Below are 16,616 nucleotides of genomic sequence, written 5' to 3' on the forward strand. Positions count from 1 at the left end.
ACAGAAATACATCATCTGTGAAAATTTCAACTGTCTAGCTATCACGGTTCGTGAGATACAGCCTGGTGACAGACAGACGGACGGACGGACGGACAGCGAAGTCTTAGTAATAGGGTCCCGTTTTACCCTTTGGGTACGGAACCCTAAAAAAACAAATAAAATCTACCGTGACATGGGGTGACATGGGTGTATGTAGTTTGATATTTACCTTCGATACTCAGTCCTCTCTCTAACCTCTCCTGCAGCTCGGCCTGGCAGTGCTGCACCTGCATCTTGAAGAGACACGCCTCCCGCAGTCGCCTCAGACACACCTCGCAGATACCACTCTTGCCATCGTCGTCACTGGATGTTAGCTACAAAATATACATATACATATCTATTAAACATGTTCATGTTAACTAGTATGAAAATTACCAGAAATAATCTTTAAGAAAGAACTTACTATGTGGCTAATTAATAAGTGTTTTTATAGTGTAAAGGAATTCCTATTAGATTAACATTTTATTACATTTAATTTATATTTGTTTGTTATTATATTATAGTTCGTTTTTTTTAGCATTAGAAATTAGGTAAACAATCTTGATGTGTCTTTTAATTGAAAAACACATTTTAAAAATAAGTTACGGCAAATATGTAACAATTATGAATCTAATACGATCATTTATATTCTTCTGCTTTCATCAGTAATAGTTTTTGAATTTTAAAAAGCGTTTTTCAATTAAAAGACATGTCACAATCGCTTACCTTCTTGCAAGTTCTTTCTAATGCTAAAAAAAACGAACTATAATTGAAATTTGGTAATTTGACATATAACTTGTAACATGGTGTATTTTCTATTTTGTATGATTTTGTATTCTGGTATTATGATAAGGTAAGGTATATAATTGAGATTAATTTTGATGTATTTATATTTTGTATAAGATAGGGTTGTGGTTGTCAATTAGTTTTAGTAATATGTTGACATTTTTACTATATGTATACAATGTGACAGAATTTTGCATGCCAATAAATGGCTGAATGTAAATGGAGACCAAAATTATCACCCTGACATCTTGTAATTATGTACCTATATTCTTGCAAATAAACATTTATCTTATCTTATCTTATGATACACAAATCAACGGATTCATATTAAACATAAGAAAAATAATACAAAACAATGAGGCTGTTTTGGCCACAGATCTAAAATGATGCTCATGCTTAAAGATTATTGAAGTGAAATAGAAATGTTTATTTGCCAGAATACGTTACAATTTGGTCTTAATATAGTTTTAGTTTCAGTATTCAGTCGACATATAGCCAACATGCAAAATGTTTGTAAATTACATTTACTAGTGAGGTACATCATCAGGTACATGCATAAAATTTAAATAATCTTAATAAAACAATGTCAATTCATTACAAATAAAATTAAAAATATAAATACTTAAAATTGCACATATAAAAATTAAAAATAAGCTAAAGTGTTAAAAAGCGAAACCATAATTCCAGAAAAAGAGGCAGATTACAAATGAAAAACGTAACCAGTTTAAAAGCTTCACAGTGGCCTCCAACGGCCGCTTGAATGGAAGGTAGCGGACCGGAAAACCCGAAAAGTAAGTAAGTAAATATTCTTTATTGCACCAATAATCAAAGCTGAAAAGCTGTATTTAGAAAATACAGTGGATGACTATAACTTAGAATATACTGTTAGAAAAGCAAATAATTTACGCAATCACATATTATTTCTGAATTTATATCTCCCAATGACAATTGACATCATTCCAATTCTGGTCGCACTTTAGGTAAGTACTTATTTGTACGATACATGTACGATGTATCGTAGACCTATGATATCTGTAGTACGGCGCCGGTACCTTTTTATTCGTTGATTTTTTAGGGATAGTCTGTAAGACGTATGGTAACAGCACATTTCACTTACGTATTTAGATCTTGCCCCGCTAACTTAATCAAAATATTCTGCATCATTACTTACTTTAATAACAAAGCATTCTTCGATCATGATCGAGTATATTTCCGTTATGCCGAGACGAGTGTACGGTGTCTTCAAATCTTTCTCCGAAGGCCGTTGCAGGCAGCAGTGGCACTGGTTTGTAGATTCCATCATATTAGTTACTTCCAAACGCTATATACCAATTTTATATTCATATACGGGAGATAAATACTATGATAACTCTTCTCGAATCAACAATAGGATTTTTTTTTTGTGAGATTGTTTTTTGGCAGTTTACATCAAGTTAACATTCGCGGCTCGTGGCTCCCCTCGGGGCTCTGCTCGTGGCTCTTGCGAGAATGTAAATCACGGATTAGCTGGACAAGTTTACGAGCTCGAGGCGATCACGAGACGAGCCGCGAACCGAGCCACGACTCTACGAGCCGCGATTGTAAAAGCTAACATTATTTATTATTCAGTCTGTGGTTGAACTCAAGAAAAAAAACAGTCAGTTTATGGCCGGTTTAGATTCGCGGCTCGTGGCGCGTCTCGTGGCTCACCTTGAGCGCGTAAGCCCGTTGAGCTAACGATTACACTCTCGCCTCGTGGCTCGTAAGCTCGTCGAGCTAATATATCTTAAGCACTAACGGCACGGCGTAAGGTGTATAACCGAATGACAAGCCGAACGCGAGTGTAAACGCAAGCACGCGTCCCCCTCGTGCCCAAAAAACCACTCTTCCACACGAGACAGGCGAGCGCGAGCCAAGCCACGAGACGAGCCACAACCCACCGCTTGCATAGTATTATATTCTTTGGCTTATATTCACGCCTCTCGTGCGAAAATGTAAACCGCTCGCGGCTCGGCTCGTGGCTCGCACAAGAATGTAAACCGCTTTTTAAAGTTTACAAGTTTTGTTGTTCATAGTGTTGCCAACTTGGCATAAATGATGCCAGATCTGGCATATTTTCACTCGCTTTGGCACCAAAATTTTCCATTTAGCATCTGGCATATATTTTAGCATAATTTAGTCTAAGCCAAGTTTGCACCAACTTGGCAGCAACAATATGCGCCGTTGCCTTATGTGGTTCATATTTTCATATGAATTTTGACTTTTGTGGACGGATGGACGTCAACGGACTATATAGAGCTGGTCAAGTAGATCTTGTCAGTAGAAAAAGGCGGTAATATTGAAAAATGTATGTGTTTTAAGCAGAGCTCGGATAGGGTGAGCTATTTGCCTTATAATTTGACATGTCTTATGTCATATATAAGGCAAATAGCTCACCCTATCCGAGCTCTGGTTTTAAGTGTCTAATTTCAAGTGATATTTTAGCATTTTTTTAGCATAGGTGTTTCAAATATCTTTGGCATAATTTTGGCATAATCTAGACATTAGTCTAGCATTTTTTCAAAATCCGAGTTGGCAACACTGGTTGTTCATGGTGTTGATTGTCATTTGACTCATTTGAATCATTTGATTGTTGACCGGCCGCGCCGCGCGTACAAACCATATACACACACGTAAAAATTGCGCGTTGTTTGGGTTAAGAACAGCTATTTTAATATAAAGTCGTTAAAGAACGTATTGAAGTAACTAATCACAAATGCGATGGAATCTGTAAACCAGTGCCACTGCTGCCTGCAGCGGCCTTCGGCGAAAGATTTGTGGACACCGTACACTCGTCTCGGCATAACGGAAATATACTCGGTCATGATCGAAGAATGTTTTGTGATCAAAGTAAGTACCTGATGATACACAATATTAGTTATGTTGGCGGGGTTAGGCCTTAATAAGGTACTAAGCGAAGCCCTAGTTGTGTCTCCCTGCTTCATTTAAGGACCTCCATCGCATATTGACAAAAATCTGTTGTTGTAATGCAGCGGCCAGCAACAAGCAGCCCGCAAACCTCTCGCTTACGGCCCGCGAGCCTCCCTGGCTATTTTGTATGTAATATTAAAAACCGGGCAAGTGCGAGTCGGACTCGCGCACGAAGGGTTCCGTACCATAATGCAAAAAAAAAACAAAAAAAAAAACGGTCACCCATCCAAGTATTGACCACTCCCGACGTTGCTTAACTTTGGTCAAAAATCACGTTTGTTGTATGCATTTGTATGGGAGCCCCATTTTATTCTGTTTTTAGGGTTCCGTACCCAAAGGGTAAAACGGGACCCTATTACTAAGACTTCGCTGTCCGTCCGTCCGTCTGTCACCAGGCTGTATCTCACGAACCGTGATAGCTAGACAGTTGAAATTTTCACAGATGATGTATTTCTGTTGCCGCTATAACAACAAATACTAAAAACAGAATAAAATAAAGATTTAAATGGGGCTCCCATACAACAGCAACAGAAATACATCATCTGTTAAAAAAATTTAACTGTACAGCTCATGAGATACGGCGGAGTCTTAGTAATTGGGTCTCGTTTTTAACCTTTGGGTATGGAACCGGGTCAATGATATAATTGCATGTTGCAGCTAACACAACAAGAGTGGTATCTGCGAGTTGTGTCTGGAGCACCTGCGGGATGCGTGCCTCTTCAAGATGCAGGTGCAGTACTGCCAGGCCGAGCTGCAGGAGAGGTTAGCGGGAGGACTGAGGGTCAAAGGTAAATTAAGTTTTTATATCATGCTTAGTAGGACGAAGGAGTAGAGGGCGTGCACCCAGTAGATGGTCAGATGTGGTCAAAAATATTACCTAGACTTCGCTCCAGGCAACAATGCAGATGCAGCGAAGATCGAGAGGCCTGGAGAGCAGTGGTAGGAAGAATAACCCATAGGAGTCACGTCCCTCAGACATGAGGTCACGACCACGAAGAAGAAAAAGAATCATGCTTAGTGTACCAAAAAGGATAAGGGTCCCAGTAATGCGGGATTGTTGTGTGGCTTTTCTGTATATGGCTGCTTATTTCTCTAAAGGCGGGATTCCACCAGTGTGTAGCACTGGGCGGCACAAGCATATTCAGTACAAAAATGCTTGTGCTGCACTGGTGGAATCCCGCCTGAAAAAGCTAGAAAAAAGTTGAAAATTCTTGTGATTATATAAATGGATGTTCCTTACCTCTCATTATTATCTAATGATGGTATCTTTATGAATTTGAAGGATGTTTTTCTAAGAATATCTACTTAATTACTTTGTGGAGGTAATAGATTATTAATAAGTATTAAAATTAATTTTAAAACGTAAACCGCATTGTCAGATGTCATGTTGTATGTCTGCATTACTTTTCCATATCAAATTAGGCGGTCCAACACAAATATTCGGGCAAGTACCGCCATGTATGTTGCTTGAATAAGGAATATACTACTAATGTTTACAACTATTACTAATGTTTACGATATTTGTTTAAAACCTTACTATGTGTTATATTAATTTTAGATGAGGAGTGCTGGATCCAGCCGGCTGAAGATAGTGCGTGCAGCGAGCCTTCTTTATGTATGTATCTGAAGCGAGTGAAGTGGTATACATATCGCTGGCCCAATATTACAGGGTTCTATGTCTCACTTTTGTCGAACTGAAATTTGAACATTGTCATAGAGATATTAAGTCGAATTTCAACTATATTGGCCCAATATATGCTTAGTCCTATATTTATCATAATATAAGTGTAAATATGTTGTTCCTCATCTCGCTGCTAGAATGTTATGTGTGTAATCTTGTCAGCACTGTAATGATTATTATTATCGTCTGTCTACCAATATTAGTTTAGTATCTATTATCCTGTTATACCTCAATCCGATGACAATGCCACTTAAATATCCTTGGTTTACAAATCATAGTGGAAATTGTCTCAGGAAGTACGTTGCACTTACTAATGTATAAATCTATGTCCTCTTTTTAGGGTTCCGTACCCAAAGGGTAAAACGGGACCCGTCCGTCCGTCCGTCTGTCTGTCACCAGGCTGTATCTCACGAACCGTGATAGCTAGACGGTTGAAATTTTCACAGATGATGTATTTCTGTTGCCGCTGTAACAACAAATACTAAAAACAGAATAAAATAAAGATTTAAGTGGGGCTCCCATACAGCAAACGTGATTTTTGACCAAAGTTAAGCAACGTCGGGCGTGGTCAGTACTCGGATGGGTGACCGTTTTCTTTTTGCGTTTTTTCCGGTTTTTTTTTTGCTTTATGGTACGGAACCCTTCGTGCGCGAATCCGACTCGCACTTGCCCGGTTTTTGTATTATCTGCCTATGTCTGTTTTTTTCCCCAATAAAGAAAATAAATAAATAAAGAAAATAAATAAATATATTGAAAATGTAACATAGATTCCTACCCTGTAATATTGGGCCAGCGATATATAAATAGTCTAATGCAGTTAAGAAGTCAATTTTATTTATTTATTTAAATTTTATTGCACAAAAGAATAATTATCGTACAAAACGCGGACTTATTGCCAAAAAGCATTCTCTACCAGCTACCAGTCACACAACCTTAAGGCAGAGCAGGGAGATTAATTTTCGACGCAGTTATTATCGCACAAAACCGGCCAAGTGCGAGTCCGACTCGCGTTACAAGGGTTCCGTACATTACACAATTTTTAACAATGTTTTTTTTATGTGAAACGTGAGTGAAATCTCTCTAAAAAATCCGTAGGGGTCGGATCAAAAACTAAGTAATTACGTCCGACTCACGCTTGACTGTACATTTCTAATAGGTTTTCCTGTCATCTATAGGCATACACCTATTATATGTATTTTTTAAAAATTTTAGACCCAGTAGTTTCGGAGATAAAGGGGGGGAAATGGTCATTTTTTGCCTATTTTCTTGAATTACTTCTAAACTGTTTATTCGAAAATTATGAAAAAAATATTGGGATCCTTACAATAAGCTCTTTCATTTGATATGTAACATGATATAGTTTGAAAAAATTTATTTTTAAATTTTCTCATTTACCCCCCAAAAGTGGCCCCCATGTTTAAAATTCATTTGTTTACGTTAAATCTCCGTATTTGGGTCACAAACTTACATACGTGTACCAAATTTCAACTTAATTGGTCCAGTAGTTCCCGAGAAAATCGGCTGTGACAGACGGACAGACAGACGCACGAGTGATCCTATAAGGGTTCCGTTTTTTCCTTTTGAGGTACGGAACCCTAAAAAGGATTTGAACAGCGTTTCTGTTTAACTTTCGAATCTCTCCATTGTTGTACTCAGAGTGGAATTCATGTCGGTCATCTAAAAATAGCCGTCCTGGAACATGCGTGTAGATTGAGATCTATAATGATGTGAACAATTCTTTTCCGTAACAACTATAGGTATCAGGGAGCGACGCCCCTTAATGTGATGTTTCAGGTGATTTTTCTGTTTCAGTGGCTTCAGCCGGCGAGTACGGAGCTAGCTCGGCGCCTCTGTCCCTGCGCTGTAGGCAGCAGCTCGCGCTGGCGTGCTCCGTGAGGCTCGAGCGCCTCCGCCACTCCCCGCGCGCGAGCCAGCCGTGTCCCGTGACGTCACACCGCGAGCCGAGCCCCGCCAGCAGTGTGCAGGACGTGACGTCACACCGCGAGCCGAGCCCCGCCGGCAGTGTGCGGGACGTGACGTCACACCGCGAGCCGAGCCCCGCCAGCAGTGTGCAGGACGTGACGTCACACCGCGAGCCGAGCCCCGCCAGCAGTGTGCAGGACGTGACGTCACACCGCGAGCCGAGCCCCGCCAGCAGTGTGCAGGACGTGACGTCACACCGCGAGCCGAGCCCCGCCAGCAGTGTGCAGGACGTGACGTCACACCGCGAGCCGAGCCCCGCCAGCAGTGTGCAGGACGAGACGTCACACCGCGAGCCGAGCCCCGCCAGCAGTGTGCAGGACGTGCCCGCTCACACACCCGCCGAGGAACAAGCCCAAACACACCATACTCGCCCCACACAAAACTCTAGTTTAATCACACATGAACAACACCATATCGCACCACAAACGAACAAGCAGACCTACTATTGCGACATGTGTAGTCAGCAATTTACGTCAAAACTTACCTTAATCCGACATATCAGAACACATACATACCCGGAACATACATGCGGAGTTTGTAATGAAGCATTTCAAAATGGCTTATTACTAAATAAGCATTTAAGATTGCACTCAGCAGAGAGACCGTACGTGTGTGGAGACTGCAATAAACGTTTTACAACAAAAACCTATTTGTATATCCATAGACGAACCCACACTGGGGAGAAACCATACAAATGTAAAGAATGTAACAAGCAATTCGGACGAAAACAGATTTTAGTTAGACATAGAAGAACTCACAGTGGGGTGAAACCATATAAATGTATAGAATGCAATCAGAAATATGCAGATAAGGAAACATTAGATAAACATATAAGAAATAATCACACTGGAAGTGAAACAACACAATATAAATGTAAAAAATGTAATGAGCAATTTACACGTCGAGAGAATTTAAAAATGCACCGGAGAATTCACGTTGGAGAGAGATATGTCTGCGACCAATGTAACAAGCAATATACAAAAAAGTCAAATTTAATTAGACATATAAAAGTTCATGCTCCAGAAAAACGATACGTGTGTGAAGTATGTACCAAGAAGTTTACCCGTAAAGCTCATTTAGATAGACATTATATAGTGACACATATTGGACGGAAAGCATTTACATGTAAGGCGTGCAACAAGCAATTTGCACTTAAATATCAATTAGATAAACATGAAAAACTCCATAGTGAAGACAAACCATACAAATGTAAAGAATGTGACAAGCAATACGCACAGAGACATACATTAGAGTACCACGAAAGTCGAGTCCATAGAGGCGAAAAACCATACAAATGTAACGAATGTAACAAAGAATTCGCACAAAAGGCATCTTTAGTTAACCATTTACAAAGCCTTTGTGTAAATTATTACACAAAGGCTCAAACCGAAAGGATCAAACCGTACAAATGTGAAAAATGTAAAAAGGAATTCACACTAAAAAAAAATTTAACTCTCCATTTAAGAAGCCACACAAACACGTACAAATGTAAAAAATGTAACAAGCAATACACACACGAAAATTCTTTACGTTATCATGAAGGAACGCATAGTGAAGTGAAACCATACAAATGTAAAGAATGTGATAAGGAATTCACAAAAAAACTATATTTGGTTAACCATGAAAGAGTTCACACCGCAGAGAAAACATATAGATGTGAAGAATGTAACGAGGCATTTACACAAAAACGTAGTTTAAATGATCATGTAAAAATTAAACACAGCAGTATAAAAGACAACGTACAATTCAAAGATAACTTCGTTGCTTATGAAGTCTACGTCGAAGAACTACCATCCCGCTGTAATGAACGTAACCAGCGTTTATGTCAAAGAGATATTTTAGATACACATAAAATGAGTTACACCGGAGAGAAGCCGTATAATTGTGAAGAATGTTACAACCAGTTTACATTAAAATCTGAATTAGAGAGACATAAAAAAATTCATACCGATGAACAATCATACGAATGCGAAATATGTGAAACAATTTTCTTCAATGAAATAAGTTTATTCAAACATATTGAAACGCATAAAGCCAAGATACCATAACCTTGTTAAGTTGTTTTGTAAAAGTGTTAAATATATAGTTGGTCAAACCAAATTTATCAGTAAACAAGAAGAAAAAAAACGGCCAAGTGCGAGTCGGACTCGCCCATGAAGGGCGTTCCGTAGCAGCAAGTAACATAATAAAATTGCGGTTTACGTTTTATGACGTTTTAAAAAAAACTACTTACGAGATCTCGTAAAACCAATTTTCGGTGGAAGTTTGCATGGTAATGTACATCATATATTTTTTTTAGTTTTATCATTCTCTCATTTTAGAAGTTACAGGGGGGGGGGGACATATTTTACCACTTTGGCGCGCAAACTATTCAGTTTAGAAAAAAATGATATTAGAAACCTCAATATCATTTTTGAAGATATATCCATGGATACCCCACATGTATGGGTTTGGTAAAAAAATATTTTTGAGTTTCAGTTCTAAGTATGGGGAACCCCCAAAATTTATTGGTTTTCTTTTCTATTTTTGTGTGAAAATCTTAATGCGACAAAGACAAGACGTAACAAACGACTCGAAGCTGGAGCTTGTTAAAGGCAGTGGTGATTTCGTCGATGCTGGTCGACTCTAACTTACAATTAGCTTCAATTTCGTTTCTTACGGTTGTGAAAAGCCTTCTGGCTATACTTCTTTCTTTGTCTAACATTTCCATTATGTTTACCGGTCGCCAGATGTAGGAAATTAGATGAAATATAGCCTGAATTAAAACACGCCCGAAACGTTTAGCCATTTATTTTAGAGTGACATTGATGTATGTAAAAAAATCATAAAAAATACAAATTTAAATATCTGACGTTGATCAAAAAGTAGTTCGCAACATGATTGTTGCACCATCTTGCTGCTGTGGCGCGGTACCTTGGAGAAGTGGATCCCAGCTTGGATCTGTTCTTGTCTTGTCCGTCGGTCTGTTCTCCGTTTGGTCTCTGTCTGGATTCTCCATATCAATTAGAAGGTCTTGCGGTAGGCGTTTGTCATCTGGAGGTCATGAGTGGTATGAAGCTAGTTTGCGTAGATGCTCCCAGTTTGATTTTTTGGCTCTGATAAACATTGCCCTGGCCAGTCTTTTTATGAAGGACTCCAAGTCCTCGCATTTTTACATCTTTTGAAAGTACCCTATTTCTAACATAGTATGGTGCGTCCGCTGCCATGCGTCGACTGAGCATTTGCTGCGACTCCAGATTCTTCCTTTGACTGTTATTTAATAATGCGGACCACGCTGGGGCTGCGTAGGTCAATCTTGGTCTTATGTAGATTTTATATATTGCTATTTTGGTATGGAGGGTGAGGGCCGCTGCTGTGAGAATTGGTTTCAGTAATGATCTGGCTATTCTGGTTTCTGGTGTGGTTTATTATATTTTTGAGGTGTTTGTTCATGTTTAGATTCCTGTCTATTGTTACTCCGAAATATTTTACGTGTGGTGCCCATTCAATTTCTTGTTATAGGAGCTTTAGTTTTGGCGGTAATATTTTTTTATTGGTTATGGAGTACCCTGTGTCTTCCCTACATTTACTTTGAGCTTCCACTTGTCTATTTCGGGAGGAGGTCCAGGGTGCTTTAGATTTTTTGTGCTGCGTGTTTTACTCTAATCGAGGAGGCCATGTAGGCAGCGTCATCCGCATAGAGTGCCAGGGTCAAATCTTCTCCCACTGGTATGTCGTCCGTATATTTTGAGTATAAAATTGGCGAAAGGCAGCTGCCTTGTGGCACTCCCGCCTCTATTTGTCTTGGGTAGGATATTTTTTGATCTACTCTGACCTGTATGCTTCTCTCAGATAGGAAGGAAGCTATGGTTTTTACTGCCCGTTTTAGAGTGTTGGAGGTGGCTATTAGTTTATAAATGAGACCTGGATGCCATACACGGTCGAAAGCTTTCTCCATATCCAACATGACAGCTACAACGTGTTCTTTCTTGTTTCTTGCTACCGTGGCTTGGTGTAGAAGTCGTGTGATCTGGTGAGTCGTGGAGTCGAGTATTTCTTTCGACACCCCCTTTTGGGAGGGTGTGAGGGGCCCCTTCCGCTTTTCAGCTGCGGAGGCTGTGTCGGGTCGCGCCCCACAACGGTCGTTCGGGGACTTTTTGGAGACGGCTGTGTGTCTGGTGTGGGCCAGCTTTATCACTACCGGCCGTTATCCAACCCCACGTCTCCTAGCCTGGTGATACCGTTTGAGCGGGGCCAGGTTTCGGGGCCGCAGAGAAGGCGACCGGCAGCTTAGGCTGGCGTGGGCGTCGTGCCTATTTACGAGTAGGCGTCAACCGGTGTTGTGTATTCATGTCCTCTTCTGTGTTGTGTAGGAAGGCTCGGGGGAGATGCCGAGCCCCGTGTTGGTCCGGTGGTCGAGTGTAGTGGGGTGCTATCCCTCGCAGGTGGTCGTGGCTGGAATTGTCCGCGCGGTCATACATGACCCGCGCGAGACGCTCGACGAATTCTTCCAGGCTGCTCCACTTTGTTTTTTTTTGTTGTTGCATGACTTTTACTGTTTGGCCTCGCCAGGGGCCAGTTACAGTTTATTTTGTGAATGAGATCGGTTCCGAGGCCCAAGAAGAAAATAGAGGGAAAGAGATAGATAGAAGTAAAAGATTATAGATTTGAGAATAGGAAAGAGAAGTTTACAAAAATTTTTAGCAAAATAATGATGCTATATATACTTAATGAATACTGTTGAGATGAGCTTCTATTTGACAATTTAAAAGAACCCTAGGGCGGAGGGCCCTGTGTGATATTGATCGTTTGGTGTGTCGATTTCTATTGTTTTCCCAGTGCGGACGGGTGCTATAGTATGAATGTGAATGTTTTTTCCGGTTTATGTTAATATGAGTGCTGCTAGAGGCCTGATTTCTAAGTGATTTTTTAATTTCTAGCTCGCGGTTTTGAGCTTATCATCTTTGAGTTATATCATCGTCGGGGTCTGTGTCTTATTAGATCGTTGGTGTGTGTTTCTGCTTTTTCAACATAACGATGACTTAATATTTTGAAATGCTGTGCCACTGTTGCTAGTTGAAAATCTTTATGTAAATCCTTATTAGTGACTTACCAACGTGCCCCTGATATTTTTCTTAAAAATTTATTTTGAAGTACTTGTAGACTATATAATGGTTTTTTGAAGATTGGGTGAACGCTACAGATGCGTAGGAAAAGACTGTGCGTATAGCTATTTTGTAAATGTGCGTTTTATTTGAATTTGACATACAGCTTCTTTTTGTTAGTAGTGAGTGGAGGCGGCTAAGGTAAAAAGTGGCGCGGTTTTTAACAGTTTTTATATGTTTCTGGAAGTTTAGTCTTTTATCTAGAATAATTCCTAAGTATGTCGCCTCATTTTTCCAAGGGATGGCTTGGTCACAGAGGGTAATGTTGGGAGTGGTGGCTAAGGCCGGGGTCGTTTTCACCCGCCGCCCGCGGCCGACAGCGTCCCGCCGCCCGCGGCTTCTGAATGTTATGTTCGGGAATGCTCGGGAGTGGTCGTTTTCGCCCGCCGCGTGCGGCGTCCCCCCGAAACTTCAGGTCCTCGAGGAGGAGCTCTTTACCGGGAGATAAGTAGGCTGATACTATTGTGATTTGCTGGTGGCCGTGAGGGGAGATTTTACAAATTGAGGCTTCTATGTTTTGGAGGGGGGGGGGGGGAGAGGGTCAAGGGACATTTTTTTTTTGGTATGGATGTTCTGAGTTGGGCAACTGGTACCCTTTACTCTTTTTTGGACTTGAGCGTCAAGTGCGCGGGAGGCGCACAGAGCTCTTAAAACTATATATACATTTTTCTTATAACTAAGGTCGATGCCCCCTTTGTATTCCCGAGCCTTAGGGGCTCATAGCAAAGAATTCAAAGGGGTCATCGAGCGGAATTTGAACAATATTTATGATGTAAGTGACGTTTATAGTAGATGATCGTGCCGCCAAGGTTGCGGTCCGTTCTGTCGTTGCGGGACAATACGTACCCTGGAAGCACGAATGATCTAATTGCGGGTTTGAGAAAAGATTCTTGTATTAGGATAAGGTCGACGTCATGTTTAGCGAGGAAGGTTTTAATTTCGTCCTTCTTGCCCTTAATGCCGTTTGCGTTAAAAGTAGTTATGCAGATCGATATGGGCTTTATTTTTAAGTTTGCGCTGTCCATTAAGGACAAGAGGTACGTTGGCCGTTGAAGGTTGCCAAGTGGATCTACTGGATCTACTCACCCTCAGGGCAGTTCCCTTTAGGAAAGCCACGTTAAGGACATCAGGTCGGTGTTGGAGGTTGTGAGGGAAGTGAGTTGGCTCAAGCGGGGCTAGCATGTCTATATTGGGAGTGGATGGTAGGTATTTATGTAGGCTTCTACCATTAGAGTTAGTAGAGTTGCAGTTCCACTGGCTATGTTTGGCGTTGAGGTCACCTGCCAGTATGACAGCTTCATCAACACCAAACACCGCCTCAAGGTCAGATTTTAATATTGTTTTGTCAGGTGGCAGGTAAGCGGAAATTATTGTGATTGGAATGTGGCCATTGAGGGAAATCCGGCAAGCTGTTGCCTCTAGGTTGGTGAAGGATGGGAGATCTATCGAACAGCAATGTGAGACACGTCGATAGTATATGAGGGTGCCTCCTCCTCTAAAGCCTAATCTGTCAATTCTAGTAGATGAGTATGTGGCTATTTTAGGGGTTCTTCGACTAGCTTTGAGGAATGTTTCTTGGATCAGTAGTAGATCCAACTTGTTTTCATTTAATAGGCAAGATATTTCTTCTTTTTTACCTTTAATACCATTGATATTTAAGAAACTTAAGTTTAACGATTTGGGTTTTAGTCTTTGATTGGGTATACTATACATTATGGGGTGATCGGGGAACATAACCTTCTTACTGTTCTTATTATGTTAGCATGTTGTGCCATTATTAGCAATTGTTGGCCAGGAGAGGCCGCGCTTCTTAGTCTTGATGCCAACAGGCAGACTTCATCAATATTTAGAGCATTTGCTAGACCCATAACTAATTGGAAGTCAGCTGTGGGGTCGCCTATAGGGGTTTTTAGGATAAGGCGTAGCATTTGGTGTTGCTATGTGATGGTTGTGGTTCATTCTGAGAGCATCTGAGCGGCTTTGTTTTTTTTTCCGAATCAGGAGTCGAATCTCCTCAGGAAGACGCCAGCGATGGTCATCCAACGCTGGAACCTCCCTCGAGCAGTCGGCCATTATGGAATGAAGTCCACTGGTAAGGGTGGTAATCGCCTCATCAGTATCCTCCCGAGAGGAGAGAGTCTGAGGAAGCTCCGAGAGAAGGGGAAGGTCCTCAGAGTAAGGGACCTTTCCCAGCTTGACCCAGTCGACTACTGACTTGGTCTGCGTTTTGGAAGGGGTGGAGGAACCAAACCAAGGGACATTAACAATGGCCTATGGTCGGAATGGAGCTCATGATGCACCCGTATGCTAGTGAGTTTTAGGCGAACGTTTTTGAGTATGGCTATATCGAGTATGTCAGGTTGAAAGTCAGTATTTGCATGAAAATGTGTGGGTTCAAGCGGAGCTATTATGTCGAGGTTGTTTTTGGTCAAATATGAGCACAGGATGCGCCCATTCTTAGTTGTTACCCTGCAGTTGAACTGGGCGTGTTTGGAATTGAAGTCCCCAGCCAGAATGACTGAGTCATCCAACCCCAGCAACGCATCCAAGTCCGACTGCAGGATATCCTTGGTGGGCGGCTGGTAGATAGAAGCTATTGTGATTGGAGGGTTCCCAGTCATCGCAAGGCGACAGACTGAGGCCTTCATGTTTATGATGTTTGGAGTGTCAAGTGGTGTGCAATGAAGTGCACGCCTGTAATATATTAGGGTGCCCCCTCCCTGAGTGAGGCGATCGTTTCTAACTGTAGTAAAGTTAGCTATCCTTGGGCTACCTGAGGAGGCCTTTAAGGTCTCTTACACCAGGAATAAATCTACGCTATGTTCTTTAAGGAACACAGCCACCTCGTCCTTCTGTGGTCTCAGGCCATTGGCGTTAAAGAACCCAATGACCAGAGACCTGGGTTTGTCTCTGGAGGTGGTGTGAGACATTATGGCTTTGGAGTATTTAGCGAGAAGTTTCGAATGGACCTTAAGAGGTTCGCGTGCTCAAATAGAACACACAGCCTGTCATTTTCTGATTGAGCTAACCTGAACTTTGTGGCCAGTTCACAAACCTTCATCAATGTCGAAGACAGCAGCAAGGTTCATTGCCAGCCGCAAGTCAGCCAGCGCATTTGAATGGTTTTTGGGCAGCGCCTGCTTAGGGCGTCTAGAGGGTTTGGGGGGTAACCTGAGAGGCTGAGAGAGAACTTGGGTGGATTGAGGTGGAGAGGATTGCGAGTGTTGGGATGGCTGAGAGAGCAGCATGGGGTGGGAAGAGTTTTCCAGCTCCAGGGGCTGAGGCTGAGCGTGAGTCGGGGGGGGGGGGGGGGGAGGGGGAAGAGGATAGGGAGGGTGAGCTTTAGAGACTGTCTTTTTTATCATGATCAGCTGGGGGCAGCGAAGGAGCTTCCTCCCAGCGATGGGTCCCTGCACACTTGACACACACAGGGTCAAGTATGCAGTTCCTTGCTGAGTGGCCACAAAGGAGGCAGTTTTTACACTGTACTATGTAATTCGACTTGATGGGCCATTCGAGTTTAGAAACCGACATTCCTAGAATAGTTTTTAACTATATTGAAAATTTTCTGGGCTTTCGGAGTGTTTAAGAGTTTAACATCCTCGATGTCATACGGAGTTTTTGGTTTAGCAAAAGGCTTGAATTTGTACCTCTGTGACAGATGATTTTATGATTTTGTTGTAGTTAGAGGACCTGTAAAATAGGATGCCTACGCTCTTTTCAGGATTAATTTCGACCCGCCAGTCTACACCAGTGACCTAGGGCATCTGATGCTTCCTGCAGCAGTCGAAATATCCTGTCGGGGCGAGGAGAAGTGGCATATATGGCGGTGTCATCCGCAAATAGGGCATAGTTGGTTTTAGGTCGTTTGGGTATGTCATTGATATATATGGAAAAAAGGGTCGGAGAGAGACAGGAGCCCTGAGGGGCGCCTGCTCTTATATGATGAGGGTTTGATTTTGTTTTTCTATTTTAACTTTAAAATTTCTACTTTAAAGAAAGTTTTCGAGTTGATCTTCCAGGCTCCTGGCCAGGCACTCAGCCTTTTCGGTGAC

The 16,616-nt window shown here is 41.7% G+C and overlaps 1 protein-coding gene across 1 annotated transcript; it reads left to right on the forward strand.

Annotated features, from left to right (window-relative positions):
- The first annotated feature begins 3,543 nt into the window (after positions 1 to 3,543).
- LOC134676657 (zinc finger protein 883-like) lies at positions 3,544 to 9,608 on the forward strand. Its single transcript, XM_063535056.1, has 5 exons — positions 3,544 to 3,672; positions 4,439 to 4,541; positions 5,312 to 5,368; positions 7,247 to 7,382; positions 8,082 to 9,608. Exons 1-5 carry the CDS (start codon positions 3,544 to 3,546, stop codon positions 9,463 to 9,465), a joined length of 1,809 nt encoding a protein of 602 aa, XP_063391126.1. The 3' UTR covers positions 9,466 to 9,608.
- Positions 9,609 to 16,616: the final 7,008 nt, after the last annotated feature.

Source organism: Cydia fagiglandana, chromosome 24, assembly GCF_963556715.1.
Source record: "Cydia fagiglandana chromosome 24, ilCydFagi1.1, whole genome shotgun sequence".
Classification (NCBI taxonomy): Eukaryota; Metazoa; Arthropoda; class Insecta; order Lepidoptera; family Tortricidae; genus Cydia; species Cydia fagiglandana.